Source organism: Chiloscyllium plagiosum, unplaced genomic scaffold (genome assembly GCF_037043375.1).
Source record: "Chiloscyllium plagiosum isolate Xiang-an unplaced genomic scaffold, Cpla_swu_hap1 HiC_scaffold_1, whole genome shotgun sequence".
NCBI classification, from domain to species: domain Eukaryota; kingdom Metazoa; phylum Chordata; class Chondrichthyes; order Orectolobiformes; family Hemiscylliidae; genus Chiloscyllium; species Chiloscyllium plagiosum.
This window is the reverse complement of record NW_028270139.1, coordinates 54,498,435-54,518,536: the sequence shown is the minus strand read 5'-3', so window position 1 is coordinate 54,518,536 and position 20,102 is coordinate 54,498,435. Positions and strand designations below refer to the sequence as shown.

At 41.9% G+C, this 20,102-nt stretch overlaps 1 protein-coding gene across 4 annotated transcripts in view; it reads left to right on the top strand.

The window, feature by feature from the left end:
* Nucleotides 1–454: 454 nt before the first annotated feature.
* Nucleotides 455–20,102, top strand: part of LOC122551618 (coiled-coil domain-containing protein 149) — a 149,814-nt gene continuing 130,166 nt past the window's right edge. For all 4 annotated transcript variants that reach the window (XM_043693847.2, XM_043693837.2, XM_043693826.2 and 1 more), the window contains exon 1: nucleotides 455–587. In XM_043693847.2, coding sequence (XP_043549782.1) covers nucleotides 540–587 — 48 coding nt within the window. In that variant the 5' untranslated portion in view covers nucleotides 455–539. The remainder of the gene's footprint in view (nucleotides 588–20,102) is intronic.

Below are 20,102 nucleotides of genomic sequence, written 5' to 3'. Positions count from 1 at the left end.
TGTGATCCACTGGAAGGGAAAGCCCCAGGACTTAGGGGCCAAGCATCAGAAGAATGGATACAAAATGTGGAATGCGGGAGAACTGGCAACGTGGGTAGCTGGTGGTTTTGGTCACAGCAAATTCTGAAGGGGGTGGGAGGTTCTTACTAAAATTATGTCACCGGGGATTTGGAAAACTATTTTTCTTAATACTGTTGGTGCAGGAACAATAAAGCTAAAATAATTTGAGAGGTGTCAGGAAGAAAATAGGACAATTAAATAAATTTAGCGAACAAATCTTCTTTCCACGTTATAGGAATGCAGTAATAATTATCCAGGATCAGACTGTAGTAACATTGCAAGCATTGTTAAATGAATCTCCTGCTGCAGCTTGGCTTCTATTACCCCGGGTTGACCTGACGTTGGGCTTGGTCTACACATGGAAGTGAGGTAGTACCGGGAGGAAGCGACTGCCCACGGTTCACTGATCCCAAAGCTCGCGAATAATTTTGTTTTGGTAGCTGCATTTACCGTCTGTGTCTGTATATATTTGTAATAAGATGACTTCAAAGAGGAGCGAAGGCGAATGGCAGGGGCTAGTGAATGAGGTGAGTATGTTGCAGCAATCAATCTAAACACGGTTTAAAGGAAATACCATTCGTCCCGCCATATGTGGGGAATTAAATGAAACAAATACTTGCTCCGGCAGGGACAGTCTGGCAGCTACAGAATGTTTATATATTTAATTTGGTGCGAAACGTGAGGGGTTCGGGTACTAAGCCCAGAAACTACAACAGGCGCCCGAGACTGTGAGTTGACTCCCTGTCAGCCCGAGCAGACAGCGGCGGAGCTCAGCCTCAGCCTCAGCATCTCCGGCCCGGATTGCCGGATCCGGCTCAGATCCTCCACGTCAGGATTACTGCTGCAGCCAGTGCGCATGAGCACAGGTAGAGTCAGGTCCCACTGCTGCAGATCAAATGCTGAAAAAATCCGGCTTGTACCATTTCCATGTGGGGAAGAAAAACAAAACCAAAGAAGTTGTTTGAACAGGACAACCAGTTAGCAGGACTGTTTGATTTCTTCCCCATTCCCCCGTCCCCTCCTGTGGACACAGGGGAAATATTTGCACTTGTTCTCACTTCGTGCTGCCTTTTCTGAGTGCAATAACAGGCACACCCAGAAGGAGAAGAGTGGAGGACAATGAAGCCTATACGTCCTACATCCTTTATTTTAAATGAAGAAAATAAACTTGAAAGGCAAACGTTTTACAAAATGTCTAATTTAAAGCTTTGAATTTTCAGCTGTTCACTCAAACATTGGATAGTTGGCATTTAAAATCAGAAATTTGGCAACCTGTAACTAATCGATAGCTATCTTAAAACACGATAATTCAAGATTCTGTCAAAGATCTTGGCGCTGAGATTGGAAAAGGTGTTGCCCCATATTGTTAAAGAGGACCAGACAGGTTTTACACTGAGCTTGCAGGTCTTCTAATAATATTAGAAGGTTGCTGAACATGATCCAAGTTTGTCAGCAACGATCATTTCAGGAGTTGGTGATTTCCCAAAAGTGCAGAGAAAGCATTTGACTGGATGGAATGGCCATAGCTTTTTTATGTCTTAGAGTGGTTTGGGTTGGGTGGTGTCTTTGCTAGGTGGATGGAGGTTTTATATCACCACCCTCTGGCTGCAGTCATCACCAATGGGGTGAAGTGTGGGAATTTAAGGAATGGTAGGGGTAGTCGTCAAGGCTGCCCCTTTCAGCGTTGTTGTTTACATTGGTGATAGAACTGCTGGCAGAGGCCATTTGTCAGAACGCCCACATGACCACTCCGGAAGTGGGATTGAGAGTACACAAGATTACACTGTATGCGGATGATGTCCTTCTGTTTTTATCGAACTTGATGACCTCCGTATCCCATCTAATACAATGTATTAATTCATTTGGGGTTATTTCAGGATATAAGATCAACTTTGCAAAATCAGAGGCTACCTCAAGGAAGTGTCAGAGATTGAAGGTGGCCTTAGGTTCCCTTTTAAGTGGTCACGGGTGGGGTTCTGAAACCTAGGCATTTTTATTACCCGCAAGTTTGATCTGTTATTTCGGACTAACTTTGCTCACTTGCTCGACAATATTAGGCAGGATCTCCAAAGATGGGAGGCTCTTCCAATTTCATAGCTGGGCTGAATATCTCTCATTAAGATGAATGTTCTTCCTCGCTTGTTTTATCCCATGCGTATGGTCCCATGTCAATGCTGCGGAAACTTATGGGTTGGTTTGGTTCCTTTGTCTGGCATTGTGGGTGGCCTCTCATCAAATTTACTAAATTGCAGTTGCCTCAAGGAGGGGGAGGAGTTGATTTCCCAGACATCAGGAGGTATCAGTTGAGTTCCCTACTATCCTTTGTCTGTGATTGGGTAGGTAATGATCCGGGCTCAATATGGCTGGATATCAAGGTTTCCCAGACCAAGTGCCCTCTTATTAACCTGTTGTTCATGGATAAAATTAGGGCAGTTATTGACTGCTGCCGGAACCCCATTGTTATTAGTACGGTCAAGGCATGGAGGGCGATGCTTCAGAGTGAGGGTTGCTTGTCCAAGACTTCGCCACTTACGCTATAGTCGGTATGCCAGGGTTCCAACCCAGAAGAAGACTACACTTCTCACTGAGCCCTATAAGCCCGATACAGAGAGGTTGTTGCTACGTTTCACATGCACTCTTTCGGTTAGTGCCCTCTATCGCCTGCTGAGTGGCAGGGCCTGACAGGATATTAACCAGTTATGTGAGGTCTGGGAGCAAGAGCTGGAGTGGAGATCTCTTCTGAAACGTGGGGGAACATATGGGAGAATACTCGAAAGATCTCAGTCTGTAATAGGACATGTGCGACGCAGTTAAAAGTTCTGCGCAGGGTTCATAAGGCACCAGACCGTCTGGCGAAATTTTAAAAAGGGACATCTTCAATGTAGGTACTCTTATCCATTGCTTCTGGACATGCCACAGGCTCCTTGTTTATTGGAGCGCTGTGGTGGGAGAGAAAGGGAGGGTATTGAGGATTGAAGTTAAAGCAGTCCCGATATCTCTCCTCTTAGATCTACCGAATTTATCATCTTTAGATGGGCATGGGAAGAAACTATTTAATATTCTTGCATACTGTGCACGGGAGAATATTCTGGTGAATTGGGTGTCTGAGAACCCACCGGGCTTGATGGGATGGTGGAAATTAGTTATGGAGCACATTCCCTTGGATTTTCTTTTACAAACATGGTGCACCACACAACGGACCATTTTTATAAGACATGACAACCCTATTTGAGTTATTTGGATATAGATTTGGCAGCTGTCTTAACTAGGCATTTGTTTAACTGGGACGGTTAGGTTTGTTGAGCCCTGGGCCTTGGAGGGGGACACCTGAGTTAATACGGGTATATATACAATGCTCCCGTTCCTTTGTTTGGGAGCTTTGCGCCAAGCATAGCTGTTTTGTGTTTTTTTGTGTTTTCTTTTGCTTTTCTTTTTTTTGATCTATTAGTCACTTATTTATTGGTGTTGCTTTGTTTTATGTTATCAGGTTAGGGTTTGTTTTGTATTATAGGGTAGGTTTGTAGTTATTAGACAGAAGTTGTATTGTAATTTGTGTTTTTTTCTCTTTATTATACTGGTATTTGTTATTGGTTGTATTTTTAATAACTTTATATTTTCATGAAGTCAAAATTTTTTTTTGCTAATAAATATATTTACAAAAAAAATGATAAAATGGTTTTACTCATGTACAGCACAGAAACAGATCCTTCAGTCCAACTTGTCCATGCCGACCAGATATCCTAAAATAATCTAGTTCCATTTGTCAGCACTTGGCCCATATCGCTCTAAACATTTCCTATTCATATACCCATCCAGATGCCTTTTAAATGTTGCAATTGTACCAGCTTCCACCATTTCCTCCGGCAGCTCATTCCATATATGCACCACCCTCTGTGTGAAACAATTCCCCCTTAGGACCCTTTTAAATGTTTCCCCTTTCACCCTAAACCTATGCTGTCTAGTTTGGGACTCCCCCACCCCAGGGAAATGACCTTATCTATTTACCCTATCCATGTCCCTCCTGGTTTTATAAACCTCTATAAGGTCACCCGTCAGCCTCCGACACTCCAGGGAACAAAGCCCCAGCTTATTCAGCTTCTCCCTATAGCTCAAACTCTCCAACCCTGGCAACTTCCTTCTAAATCTTTTCTGAACCCTTTCAAGTTTCACAACATCCTTCCGATAGGAGGGAGACCAGAACTGCACACAATATTCCAAAAGTGGCCTAATCAATGTCCTGTACAGCTGCAACATGAACTCTCAACTCCTGTACTCAAAGCTGTGTTCAATCAAGGAAAGCATACCAAATGCCTTCTTCACTAACCTGTCCACTGCGACTCCACTTTCAAGGAGCTATGATCTCACAGAACTAATAAAAGCACAGATACGATTTATTATTTTGCTCATTTCACACTGTGTGTAAAAGTTTTTTAGTCTGTCATCAACTCACAATGTCTAAAGTCTTTCCCAAACTAACATTTCTCTATCACAAACAAAAACAGAATTTGATGGAAAAACTCAGCAGATCTAGCAGCATCTGTGAAGAGAAATCAAAGTTAATGTTTCAAGTCCGGTGACTCTTCCTCAGAATATATCTCTTTATTTCTCACTCTATCTTCCTTCAGGTTCTCAGTGTACACTTCAACCTGCCTTGTATTGGTTTTATCACCTCTGATCTTTTGACTGTAGGGGTCTATGCCTTAGGTCAAAAGATAACAGTACGCCCTAATATGATTTAAGGATCCTATGTTGTTTAGTCAGTCAACACATGAATAAACATGCCTTTGAAAGTTGGCTATCGCTTATCATAGTTTCTTTTGAAATAAATGTTTCAGTGATATATGTGTTTTAGATTTCTGTTATTTCATTGAATAGAAAATGAGATAAACATGTGTGCTAAAATTTTCATCTGGCATTTATTGTACTTGAGGTCTTGAAATAAAACAGGGGCACTCAGTCTCAGATCCCTCGCCCATGAGGAGTCTCTGAGAAGCTATCTGGCAAAATAACCTGAAATTCTTCAGAAAATCAGTTTTTGTAAATAAAGACCACTCAAAATTGGGACAAGCAGCAGCTGAAATGCAATATTAATGATGGGATTGCAGCAATAAAAATTAATTGGAGATGGAGTCCTTTGTATTACATGTTTTGAAATGGTAGAGTGATAAAGGGAAAGAAAGAAAGCACGAGGCAGCAATGGGAGCACTTGATGTTCATATGCAATGTACTGATGGAGAGTTGGAGGGGGAGAAAAGAGGGGCAAATAAATAAGACACACTGAGGGCTGGGTTTTCACTAACCTGATGAGAAGTTTGAGTTGGAAAATTTTCCAACTCGGGAAGCACATATCTGTATATACTGATCATTCTGTTTTTGTGCTGGGCAAATAGGTTGGTATTGAGTTAGGTCTCTGACCTCATAAACGGATCAGATTTGGACTTGGAGATGAATGAGTAATAATGTGGGGTCAGTAGAATGCCCATCTCAGTTCTCTGGGCCTTCACCTTAGTTGAGACCCTATCTCCCCTATTTCACCTCCTCTGCCTCTTTTAGGTATTAATCAGGCAGCCATTCATAGCATCAGTAACAGATGAATTGTCTCTAACTTTTAAAATTCCAGGGAATACAACCCTAATTTAAGCGAACTGTCCTCACAATTTAACACTAGTTGTCCATAAAGCAATCTATTGTTCTCAGAAACTATTAGTTATTTTGCTTCATTAGCTTTATATTTCTTAAGTGAAACATTGATTGAGCAACAGCTGTTAGTGGTGGAGAGTAACCTAAACCAGTCGTGTAATGAACAAGTGATTCTATGGGTTCATGCCAAAGCGGACCTAGTCAATCTATTGTCTTTCTCAACATTGATAGTGTTAACAGTCCAGAGATATAGATGTGTGGTTAAAATAAAAAAAAAACCCTTGTGGAGCATTAATTATATATTTACTCAGAGTTACTCAACATATTCTTTCCAGGCTTCTTCATTCAAAGGAACAGCATTCTTTAAGCTAATTTTCTCCGAATGGAGTTCGCAAGCATATAAAAACTAAAGCATGTTCTAACATTCCTAATAAGTATTTTAATGACTTATTTACATTGTGTGTGACAAATTTGGTATTGATGACTATTAAGTGTTACAGCCAGAGGCTTTTGGATGGTACAGAATGGCTTTACCACTCCTAGTTCATGAGGGTAAGGGGCTTGTCAGTAATTTCCACAAACTAGTTAGTTTGCTGTTGACAATTGCTTGTATCGGGTGTTGATATTGTTATTATTGCAGCTATATTGAGCTATATAATGCCAGAAACAGTCAGTATTTCAAGAATGAAATGAGTTGTCAATAGTTGCCTCCAGCAGAACTGTTTTTATGCTATCTGGTAGAATATTAATCGAGACTTGAAAATAGACTGCTGAACTTTGAAACATACTTTGGTTTCCTGTTACTAGAGCTTATTCAAATTTAATGTAAAAGAGAACTAAGAACATAGTTTTGGGATGCAAACTATTTAAAAAGAATATTGTTGTTTTGCTGGCAATCTTTTAGCAACAGAATTTATAGCTGTGCCAGTAGAAACAACAGCCGAACCTGAATATGGTCTTAGCAATAAGAATAAAAGGTGGCTGTTAGCAGAGGGAGCACTAGATGCTGAAAAATTGATGCTTGTGAATTCATTTCCAAATTTCATCCTTTTTCTGAAGATTTTAATTCCTCTTGGTGCACCGTTCTTGGAGCTCAGTATGTCATCTAGGACAGATGCTTGGACTTTCTTTTTTTCTGACTAGGTAGTGGTGAGTTAAGATTTCTGTACAGCCAGTAAGCATCTCTCCCATGATTCCTGATCTATATCAGTTGGATAGATTTTATATTCAGGAAAGGTTCTTAGCAGGCTTCCTGCACCAAGGTGCTTTTTGTAAGCCTACTACTGGACACTTTCCTAATGCCACTACTTCAGTAACACTGTCTCACTTGTTTTGGATGTCCCAGTGAAAAGTGTTCCATATTGTGGAATGATTTGTGGAAGCTTTGCTGGGTCACATTGAGTGACAGTGGTTGGTGCTTGTGGCAAATCCACTCCCAAATGTGGCATGTTACGAAGTCAAGTATTAAGTACTGCCAGTGTAGGCGGGGAAGAGGAGGTGAAACACGAGCAAGCTCAATAATAAAAATCTTAAATTATTATTTAACATGTAAGGGAGCCCACACAGTTAATAATTATTCCTGAGTTATACAGGGCTCTTTAATTTTTGATAAATTTCCTGTGTATAATTTGATTACTTTAGGATAATCAAATAAAACAGTACTAACGACTTGCATTTTTATTGCACATACAACATAAGAAAATGTCTGAAAGTGTTTCACAGATATATTATCAAAGATACTTAACAAGACACCAACTGAGCTGTGGCAATAGACCCATAGTTACCTGGGTTCAACCTGTTGGAATTAAATGTAGGTGCTACACTTAGTTGTAACACCAGAAATCTGATAAAGTGTCCCCAGGTGTTTCACAGGAGCATTTAAAACAGAATGTGAAACCGTGCCACATGACAAGCTATTAATGCAGAGAGCCGAAGAGATAGGTATTAAGGCATTTCTTAAAGGAGGAAATTGGTAGAAAGGCTGAGTGGTTTAGAGAGGGAATTCCAGATTTAGGTCATTGCTAAGTGAAATCATGTCTTCTAATGATGGAGCAATTATAAATGTAACGTTCAAGACACCATAAGTTGAAGATTACAGAGATTTTGGATCAGAGGTTGTAAAACTGGAGTTTACAGAAATATGTCGGTGAGCTCATGTCAGGCTTTGAAAACAAGGATGAGAATTTGAAAAGCTAGGCCCTACCAAAGAGGGAGTCAGTGTAGGTTGGCAAGTATAGTGGCGATGGGTGAATGGACTTTGAGTAAAAGATATCGGAGCAGAGTTTTGGTTTACCTTAATTTTGTACAGAATCTAAGATAGGCACAGGGAAGGCCAGAATTGGAATATTCAAGATAGATAGTTTTAGCATAAATGAAGAATGCAATTTAAAAGAATTCCAACAAACCCATTCTGTCTGTGTTGGCTCTTAAAAGGATCTGTCTGATGAGTTACATTTCCCTTTCTGCTCTCCTGAGTTCTGGAATTATTTTTCCTTTTAAACATTTCACCAGTTCCCTTTTGAAAGTTGTTAAAGGTCAAGTTCTGCAAATCCTTCAGGCAATGCACTGATTGTATGATTTTTTTTCCCCTCCTTTGACTTTGGTTCTTTTGCCAATTAATTTATATCCCTGTTCACTCTACTGGAAATATTTGCTGTTAATTACTCTATCCAAACTTTTGGTGATTTGGAACACCACTGTCAGACCTGCTCCTAAATTCTCTATTCGACGGAAAGCCACCACAGCTTCTTTCATCTTTGGGCATAAATGAAGACCCTTATCCCTGATACCATTTCAAGTAAACCTCGAGATGTTGAAAAAGCCCTATTCATTCTGGCTAAAGAATCACAAATCTCCAGCTATAGTCAACCAATGTCATACTAGATTTATCATAACTGATTGGTTTTTGTGCTCTCTCCTCTCCCTCCAGGGATTCAATACTTGTTTAACAATCTTCCCAAATTGTCTTATACTCATAGAGTCATAGTCATAGAGATATACAGCACAGAAACAGACCCTTCAGTCCAATCCGTCCTTGCTGACCAGATATCCCAATCCAATCTAGTCCCACCTGCCAGCACCTGGCCTATATTTCTCCAAACTCTTCCTATTCATATACCCATCCAAACACCTTTTAAATGTTGCAAATGTACCAGCCTTCACCACTTCCTCTGGCAGCTCATTCCATACACGTACCACCCTCTGCGTGAAAAAGTTGCCCCTCAGGTCTCTTTTATATCTTTCCCCTCTCACCCTAAACCTATGCCCCATAGTTCTGTATTCCCCCACCCCAGGGAAAAGACTTTGTCTATTTATCCTAGCTACGCCCCTCATAATTTTGTGAACCCCTATCAGGTCACCCCCTCAGCCTCCAACCTTCCAGGGAAAACAGCCCCAGCCTGTTCAGTCTCTCCCTGTAGCTCAAATCCTCCAACCCTGGCAACAATAGCTACCAAGATAGTGGATGCACTGAGTGTAATCTTCCAATAATTCTTGATTCTGGAAGAGTCCCTGAGGATTGAAAAACTGCCAAAGTAACATTTTAATTAAAAAGAGAAGGAGAAAAAAACAGGAAACTATAGCCAGTTATCTTAACATGTGTTGTTGGAATAATGGAATAATGTTAGTGTGTTTTAAAGAATGTAACAGCAAAACATTTAGAAATGCATGATATGGTCAAGCAGAATCACCATGGTTTCATGAAGGGAAGTCATGTCTGACAAATTCATTAGAATTCTTTGAGGACGTAACAAGCAGGATAGATAAAAGGGAAGCAGTGGATGTAATATATGTTAGGCTATTAATAAGATGAGCACATAGTGTTGTAGTAGTATGTTATAATGGTAGAGGATTGCCTAACTAATAGAAATCCGAGTTGTGTTAAAGGAGGCATTTTCAGGATGGCAACCTGTAACTGGTAGAGTTCTGCAGGGATCAGTGCTGGATCTACAATTATTTACAACATACATTAATGACTTGGATGACGAAAGTGATTGTAAATTAACCAAATTTGTAGATGACACAAAAACTTGGTGGGAAGGCAAAACATAGAATCCCTACAGTGAGGAAGCAGGCCAATCAGCCCCTGGAGTCCACACTACCCCTCCAAAGAGCGTTCCACCCAGACCCACCCACAACCCTATCCCTGTAACCCTGCATTCCCCATGGCTAATCCATGTAGCCTGCACATCCCTGGACACTATGGGCAATTTAGCACAGCCAATCCACCTAACCTGCACACCTTTGGAAACCAGACCACCCGGAGGAAACCCATGCAGACACGGGGAGAATGTGCAAACTCCATACAGGCAATTACCTGAGTCTGGAATTGAACCCGGGTCCTAGTGCTGTGAGCCACCATGCCACCTCAGATGATGAGGATAACACAAAGAGTCTATAGAGCTACATAGATAGTTTAAGCATTTGACAAAAGCTTCAAAAATGGAGTATAATGTGGGAAAACATAAGCTTATGCACCTTGGCAGGATGAATGGAGGAGCAGAAAATTGTTGAAATGGAAAAAGACTGCAGAAAGCTACAGCACTGACAGATTCAGGCGTCCTTATGTATAACTATAAAAAAACTAACATACAATTTCAACAGATAATATAGAAATCAAATAAATGTCGGCCTTTATTTTGAAGGGAATAGAGTATAAAAATGGGGAAGCCTTGATAAAACTATACAAGGTACTAGTTTGACCACCCTGAATACTGCGAACAGTTTTGGACCCGTAATCTAAGGGAAGATTTACGGCTTTGGAGGCAGTCTAGAGAAGATTGACTAGCCTGATCCCAGGTATGGAGGAGAGGATCAGTAGGTTGGGCCTGTCATTCACTATAGTTTGGAAGAATGAGAAGCAACTTTATTGAAAACATATAAGATTGTTAAGGAACTAAACAGGATAGATGCAGAGAGATTGCTTCCCTTCATAGGAGTGTCTAGAGTACATAATCTCAGAGTAAGCAGCTGCCCATTTAGGACAGAAATGAGGAAGAATTCTTTCCCTAAGAAGAGGGTTGTGAATCTGTAGAATTCTTTACTACAGAACACTGCAGAGATTGGGTCATTCAGTATATTCAAGGCTGAGATACTGAGATTGACAAATTTTACTTTGGACTACCCCACATATTACATTTTTAAGAGTGAATTATAATATGTCATCAATCAGCAAACTAAAAATGATATAGTTATTACTGGAAACATTTTATTCAGCTGTATTTTGATAAATAGTTTTAAAAAATTGTCCTGGGAATAATAATTTTGCCACGCCAACAAAACATTTTTTTTCCAAGTCAGGAATGCTGTTTGAAACATTTTAAATTTCATTTTTGCATGACTCAGAATAACATTCAGCAGCATATATATTGACCACTCAATCTCTGAAATGGAGATTTGAGGGGGGATATAAAAGTTTATGTCCTAAATTATTTCGCAATACTCTTAACGCTTCCTAGAAATGTTTGAATGAGGATGTCATAGCTGACTTCCTTATTTAAATTATGGTTGTTTGAATGGTAAGTGAAAATGCATTGGCTGAAGCTCAGCAGCTTGATCATTAGGACAGGATTGTGACTACTTTTTGGGCTCTAGTAATGCCCCAAGATTGATGCATAACTTAAAAGGAATCTTCGTTTAATGTAAATGTGGTCAAAGATGTCCTTGCCATTATTGACTTGCCTTGTCTGTCTCAGGAATCCACCTGACTGAGAAAATTAGAAAATTGCTCAACTGAGATCTTTGACTCAATAGAGCAGATGGTAGCAATGCCTTCCAGAAACATCCTTTGTACCTTTTGGCTTCTGTCATAAGTGATTGGAAAGTCTTGCCAATTTGTTTTTTAACAACATAAACGGGGCAGTCTTGACTATCCAAACGACATGGGCGGGGAGTATTTTGTTCAGATAATCAAATGTTCAGATAATCGAATGTTCGGATAACACAGTTTACCCAAGCATCGGGATCTTGAGATCTTGTTCAGATAATCCGAAATCTGGTTAATTGGTTAACCAAATTTGGATAACCGAGGTTGCACGGTATACCCAACCTTGAAGTGGACTTTATTTGTGCTGGCTTGTCAGTCAGTGTGCTTGCTTTCACTGTGCCCACTTACATGTTCTTTTTAGAGAAATAGAAACTACTCCTGTGAGTCTCTTCCCTTCTTAATGGAGGAGGCCCATCCCAAGGAAGGCCCCATGGATAATGACAGGTAAAGTTGGGACAGAGTGCACCAGCGTTTTGGTCTATTTGTTGTACTGTAAGTGGATAATTTTCAATGGCCTATTTAACTTTAGAAATTTTTATTCTGAGTCTACTCTTTAAATTTCTTGTAAACACTGATGTGTGTTTAATAATACTGACATAATTGTAAGCATCATATTTGAAGTAATCATTTTGTAACATTTTAAACGCGCCTTTTGAAGGAATTTGATTATTCTCACCTGTGGTTAGATTTTATGCATGATTCATATTTTGTTTTGTCTTATGCTCCTAACCTCCCTCTGAGGACTCCTTCTGCCACCTCCAACCTTCCTCCTCCACTTGGTCCCCTCCCATGGGCCTTGTACCTGCCTGAAACCTCTTCATTGCTGATTGCTGACATGACATCGGTTGCCTCAATTTCTCCACCCCCTCACCCGCTCCAACCTCACCCCCTCCATATGTGCAGTTGCTCTGCTCACTCCGCACCAACCCTTGGTTGACTACCACCAACCCTGACAAAGGTGGGGTGGTGGTAGTCTGGAGGATAGACCTCTATGTTGCAGAGGCTGAACCCCAACTCTCCGACATCATGTCCAACACCCCCTTGCCCATGATCTCACCGTTACCCATCAAGCCAAAATCACTTGACTGTCCATGTCCTCATTTCTCCGGTGATCTTCCACTGCTTTCAAACTCATAGTCCCCTAGCCCAGCACTGCCCGATTCTACCTGTTCCCCAAGATCCAGAAGCCCAACTACTTTGCCGACCCATTGACTCGGTATGCACCTGCCCTACCAAACGTATCATGTCCTACCTCGACTCCATCCTCTCCACCTTGGTACAGGCACTTCTCACCTACATCCACGCACGAACCACACCCCCCACCTTTTCAGTAACTTCCAACACCCCGGCCCCCAGCACTTTATTTTCACTATGGACGTGAAGTCTTTAAACATGTCCATACCCTACAAGGATAGCCTTCTGCTTCTTCCTCTCCAACAGACCCATTCCGTCCCCCTCCACCAATACCCTCGTCTGCCTCGTCAAACTAGTCCTCACCCTTAATAGCTTATCCTTTAACTCCTCCCATTTCCTCCAAATCCAGGGGGTGGCCATGGGCATCCGATGGGCCCCAGCTATGCCTGCCTCTTTTTCGGTTACATCAAACAGTCCCTCTTCAGTATCTACATAGGCACTATGCCCCAATTCTTCCGTCGTTACATCAATGATTGCATCAGTGCAGCATCCTGCACCCAGGCTGAACTGGAGTAGTTCATTGACTTCACCCACAACTTCCACCCCGCCCTCAATTCACTTGGTCAGTCTTGGTCACCTCCCTCCCCTTTCTTGACCTCTCCATTTCCATCTCTGACTATAGTTTCCAGATGGACATTTACTATAAACCCACAGACTCTCACAACTACCTGGACTACACCTCCTCCCACCTAGTGTCCTCCATCTTGTTCTCCCAATTCCTCCGCCTTCGCTGCATCTGCTCAGATGAGGGGACATTCCACTCTCAAACATCTCAGATATCCACCAATTTAAATAATGTGCTTTTCCCCCCTCTGTCATCCAGACAGCCCTCCACCACACCACCTCTTTACCCCGTTCCACTGCTCTAAACCTCCCCTCCCCTGAATGCAATGAAGACAGAATCCCCCTTTTCTTCATTTACCAACCCACCAGTCACCGCATCCAAAGCATCATCCTTAAACACTTCCGCCAATTCCAATTAGAGCCCACCACCAAGCATCTCTTTCCCTCCCTACCCCTCTCTGCTTTCCGCAAGGACCGTTCCCTTTGACAGTCCTTGGTTTGCGCCACTCTCCCCACCAACCCTGCTGAACCCCTAGGTACCTTCCCCAGCAACCGGAAAAGATGCAAAACCTGCCAGTACAGCTAGTACACCATCCCCTCACCTCCATCCAGAGCCCCAAACAGTCCTTGCAGGTAAGACAGAGATTCACCTGCCTCTCTTCCAACCTAGTTTACTGCATCAGGTGCTCCCGATGTGGTCTTCTTTACATCGGGGAAACCAACGTAATTTAGGGAACGGTTCAACGAGCATCTCAGCCGGGTCTGCAGCGGCTGACTAGGCCTCCCAATCACCACCCATTTTAATTCCCTTTCCCACTCCCTTTCTGACATGACCATCCTTGGTCTCCTCCATTGCCACAGTGAGTCAGATTGCAAATTGAAGGAACGACACCTCATCTTCTGCTTGGGCAGCTTACAGCTGATGAAATGCTTTTGGCCAAAATGTCGATTTTCTTGCTCCTCGGATGCTGCCTGACCTGCTGTGCTTTTACAGCACCACACTCTCGACACTACAGTCTGCAGGATTCATCATTGATTAGCGAGTTTTGAGAAGATTTGTGGCTCAGGTTTGAGGTTCTGGATGTAGGTTTGCTCGCTGAGCTGGAAGGTTCATTTCCAGATGTTTCATCACCATACTAGGTAACATCTTCAGTGGGCCTCAGGCGAAGCACTATACATGATTCCTGCTTTCTATTGATATGTTTGGGTTTCTTTGAGTTGGTGTTGTCATTTCCTGTGGTGATGTCATTACCTGTTCTTTTTCTCAGGGGGTGGTAGATGTGGTCTAACTCGATGTGTTCGTTGATAGAGTTCCAGTCGGAATGCCATGCTTCCAGGAATTCTCATGCGTGTATCTTTTTTGGCTTGTCCTAAGATGGATATATTGACCCAGTCGAAGTGATGCCCTACGTTATCTGTATGTAAGGATACTAGTGAGAGAAGGTCATGTCGTCTTGTGGCTAGTTGGTGTTCATGTATCCTGGCGGCTAGTTTTTTGCCAGTTTGTCCAATGTAGTGTTTGTTACAGTTCTTGCATGGAATTTTGTAAATGACATTAGTTTTGCTTGTCTGTTTAGGGTCTTTCAAGTTCATTAGCTGCTGTTTTAGTGTGTTGGTGTGTTTGTGGGCTACCATGGTGCCAAGGGGTCTGTATAGTCTGGCAGTCATTTCTGAGATGTCTTTGATGTAGGGGAGAGTGGCTAGGGTTTCTGGATGTGTTTTTGTCTGCTTGTACCCAATGAATACAGTTCGCCGATTTATCTGCTTGTTTGGGTTTGTTGCAGATAAATCGGCGAACTATATTCATTGGGTACTGTGGAGAGAAATCAGAGTTAACCTTTAGGGTCGAGTTATCCTTAGAATAAAAATGAAGTATATTATCTAAATAATGACAGATGTAGAGCTCTGAGCTGCAGAGGAATCTGAGGTGTCAGTATGCACAAATTGCAAAAGGGTAGCATGCTGAAACAGCAAGTAATTTGGAAAGCTAATGGAATGTTATCAATTTTTGTAAGGAGAATTGAATACAACAGTGCAGATTTTCAGTTAAAATGCTTCAGTTATATAGCACACTGGTAAGATTGCATCTGGAGCAGCATGAACAGTATTGGTCACCTTTATTTAAGAAAGGATATAGACAATAGACAATAGGGCAGGAGTAGGCCATTCTGCCCTTCGAGCCAGCAGCACCATTCATTATGATCATGGCTGATCATTCTCAATCAGTATCCTGTTCCTGCCTTATCCCCATAACCCTTGATTCCACTATCCTTAAGAGTTCCATCCAACTCTTTCTTGAAAGTATCCAGAGACTTGGCCTCCACAGCCCTCTGGGGCAGAGCATTCCATACACCCACCACTCTCTGGGTGAAGAAGTTTCTCCTCAACTCTGTTTTAAGTGGCCTACCCCTTATTTTTAAACTGTGTCCTCTGGTTCAGGACTCACCCATCAGCAGAAACATGCTTCCTGCCTCCAGAGTGTCCAAACCTTTAGTAATCATATACGTCTCAATCAGATCCCCTCTCAGCCTTCTAAACTCAAGCGTATACAAGCCCAGTCACTCTAATCTTTCAGCGTAAGATAGTTCCGCCATTCCGGGAATTGACCTTGTGAACCTACGCTGCACTCCCTCAATAGTCAGAATGTCTTTCCTCAAATTTTGAGACCAAAATTGTGCACAATATTCCAGGTGTGGTCTCACCAGGGCCCTGTACAGCTGCAGAAGCACCTCTTTGCTTCTATACTCAATTCCTCTTGTTATGAAGGCCAGCATGCTATTAGCTTTCTTCACTACCTGCTGTACCTGCATGCTTGCTTTCATTGACTGATGTACAAGAACACCTAGATCTCGTTGTACTGCCCCTTTACCAAACTTGACTCCATTTAGGTAGTAATCTGCCTTCCTGTCCTTGCCACCAAAGTGGATAACCACACATTTATCCACATTAAACTGCATCTGCCATGCATCCGTCCATTCACCTAACCTGTCCAGATCACCCTGTATTCTCCTAACATCCCCCTCACATTTCACCCTGCCACCCAGCTTTGTGTCATCAGCAAATTTGCTAATATTACTTTTAATACCTTCATCTATATCATTAATATATATTGTAAAAAGCTGCGGTCCCAGCACTGATCCCTGCAGCACACCACTGGTCACCGCCTGCCATTCCAAAAGGGAGCTGTTTATCACTACTCTTTGTTTCCTGTCAGCCAACCAATTTTCAATCCATGTCAGTATTTTGCCCCTAATACCATGTGCCCTAATTTTGCTCACTAACCTCCTATGTGGGACATTATCAAAGGCTTTCTGAAAGTCCAGGTATACTACATCATCTTCAGAGTTACATCCTCAAAAAAATTCCAGAAGATTAGTCAAGCATGATTTCCCCTTCATAAATCCATGCTGACTCTGATCTATCCTGTTACTGCTATCCAGATGTGTCGTAATTTCATCCTTTATAATTGACTCCAGCATTTTTCCCACCACTGAGGTCAGACTAACTGGTCTATAATTCTCTGTTTTCTCTCTCCCTCCTTTCTTAAAAGGTGGGACAACATTAGCCACCCTCCAATCCGCAGGAACTGATCCTGAATCTATAGAACATTGGAAAATGATCACCAATGCATCCACGATTTCTAGAGCTACCTCCTTCAGTCCCTGGGATGCAGACCATCAGGTCCCGGGGACTTATCAGCCTTCAGCTCTCCAACACCATTTCCTGCCTAATATAAATTCCCTTCAGTTCAGCCACTATTACATCTGGGAGATTGCTCATGTCTTCCCCAGTGAAGACAGATCTAAAGTACCAATTCATCTCTTCTGCCATTTCTTTGTTCCCTGTAATAAATTCACCCATTTCTGTCTTCAAGGGCCCAATTTTAGTCTTAACCATTTTTTTTCTTTTCACATACCTAAAAAAGCTTTTACTCTCCTCCTTTTATATTTTTGGCCAGTTTACCTTTGTACCTTATTTTTTCTTTGCGTATTTCCTTTTTATCCTCTGTTGTTCTTTAAAAGCTTCCCAGTCCTCCGATTTCCCACTCATCTTTGCTATGTTATACTTTTTCTCTTTTGTCTTTATATGGTCCTTAACTTCCCTCGTCAGCCACGGCCACCCCTGCCTCCCCTTAGGATCTTTCTTCCTTTTTGGAATGAACTGATCCTGTATCTTCTGCATTATACCCAGAAATACCTGCCATTGTTGCTCCGCTGCCATCCCTGCTAAGGTATTGCACCATTGAACTTTGGCCAGCTCCTCCCTCATAGCTCCATAGTTCCCCTTATTCAACTGAAATATTGTCACTTCCGATTCTACCCTCTCCCTTTCAAACTGCAGATTAAAGATTATTATATTTTGGTCACTACTTCCTAATGGCTCCTTTACTTTGAGGTCCCTGATCAAATCCGGTTCGTTGCACAAAACCAGATCCAGAATTGCCTTCTCCCTGGTAGACTCCAGAACAAGCTGTTCTAAGAATCCATCTTGGAGGCACTCCGCAAACTCTCTTTCTTGGGGTCCAGTACCATCTTGATTCTCCCAGTCTACCTGCATGTTGAAATCCCCCATAACAACTGTAGTAATATCTTTGCGACAGGCCAATTTCAGCTCCTTGTTCAACTTACACACTGCATTCAGGCTACTGTTTGGGGGCCTGTAGATAACTTCTACCCTTAGAATTTCTCAGCTGTATCCATACTGACTCTACATCCCCTGATTCTAGGTCCCCCCCGCGCAAGGGACTGAATATCATTCCTTACCAACAGGGCCACCCCACCCCTTCTGCTTGTCAGTCTGTCCTTACAATACCACATATAGCCTTGAATATTCATTTCCCAGGCCCTGTCCACTTGAAGCCACGTCTCAGTTATCCCCACAACATCGTAACTGCCAATTTCCAAATGAGCCTCAAGCTCATCCACCTTATTTCTAATGCTTTGTGCATTCACATATAATATTTTTAATTTGTTACTCCCCTCACCCTTCCTATCAATCCCTGTTTCACTTGACCTCACGGCATGATCCTTTTTTGAGTTTTCTGCTCCATTGATTCCGTTGTCTTTCCTGACTTCCCTTGTTCTAACTTTCCCTTTAACTTCCTTTTTAAACTTCCAGTTTGTCCCCTCCCCCCTGCTGTTTAGTTTAAACAGCTGTGTTGCAGTGGCAAACCTACTTGCCAGAATGCTGGTCCCCCACCTATTAAGGTGCAACCCGTCCCTCTTGTATAATTTATCCTTACCACTAAACATACCCCAGTGATCCAAGATATAAATGCATTGGAAGCAGTTCAGAGAAGGTTTACTACACCAGTACTTGGATTAGGTGGGTTGTCTTATGAGGAAAGCCTGGACAGGCCATGCTTGTATTTGCTGGAGTTTAGAAATATAATAGGTGACTTGATTGAAATGGATAGGGTCCTGAGGGTTGTTGTCAGAATACATGTGGAGAGAATGTTTTCTCTTATGGGAGAGTCTAAGACTAGGGGTCACTGTTTACAAATCAGGGATTAAAATAGAGCTATGGTGATTTTTTTTCTCTCTGATGGTTTTGAGTCTTTCTGAAAATGTAGTGGAATGAGAGTCCTTGCATATTTTTTAAACAGAAATGGATGGGTTTTTGTTAAGCAAGAGGGTGACAGTTATCCGGGTTAGATGAGAATATAGATTTGAGTTTACGGTCAGATCAGCCATGCTCTTATTGAATGGCAGAACAGGCTGAAGGGGCTAAATGGCCTACTTACAGTCCTGATTTATTTGTTTGCTTGGGCATTTGTAATTTGAAATTTAAGCTTTGTTTTATTTGATATGGCATTAAAAGCAATGAGGTAGAATTTATTTGCTTCTTTGGAGAGGAGTGATTGTGTTGGTGGTGACTCATTGATGAAAGAAATAACAGTTGGATTTAAAGAGGTCCCATGAATTCAGCAGGATATCTCAGTTGGAGGGAAATTTCCAGATGATACATCGTTGCATCAGGAAGAGCAAAATTAGATAAAATATCCGATGTCACCGAATCTCTTAGTAACCCCAGAAAAATAACTTTCAATTGATTTAAAGTTATTTTGATACACAGTAGTCATAAATGCTCAGTGACTGATTGATATGAAAAGGAATAAAATCCGACAGACTACTGGCATCGACCAAGGCACCGAAAATAACACTCTGGCAAATCCTGTCAACCTTGTACTGCCCTACTTACTGACATTTAGGGGCTCGCATGGAAATTTGGAGAGCTGTCCCAGCGATGAATAAAGAAAGAGCTTGTCAGTAACACCATCAACATCCCTGGGTATGTTCTGTCCCACCAATAGGACAAAACAACAAGTGGAGGTGCCTCAGTTATATACAGTTGAGGGGGGTGTTGCTCTGTGAACATTCAACATTGACTCTGAACTCTGTAGAGATTCATGGCATCTGGTCAAACATGGTCAAAGAAACCTCTGGTTAATTACCAAGTACATCAAGAGTGCAGGAGGGCATGTTAGGAGTAGCATCAGGCATACCTAAATATGAACGATCAACCTGGCTTTTAGAAGCCAGTTTGCTCAGTCCCATGTTATCACTGTAGGAATTCCTCATGGTGGTGTACTGAGCTCCATTATTTTCAGATGCTTCACCAATGACTTTCCCTCCACAATAAGGTCAGAACTGAGGATATTCATTGATGATTGCACCAATATTCAGCATCATATGAGATTCCTCAGATACTGAAGTAGTCTTTATTTAATTGCAGCAAGATATGGGAAACATTCAGGCTTGGGCTAATAAGTGGCATGGACCATGTGTGCCATTCATTTGCCTGCAGTGTTCACTGCAATAGGAGACATTCTATCTATCTCTACTTGACATTCAATAGCATTACCATTGCTGAATCTCCC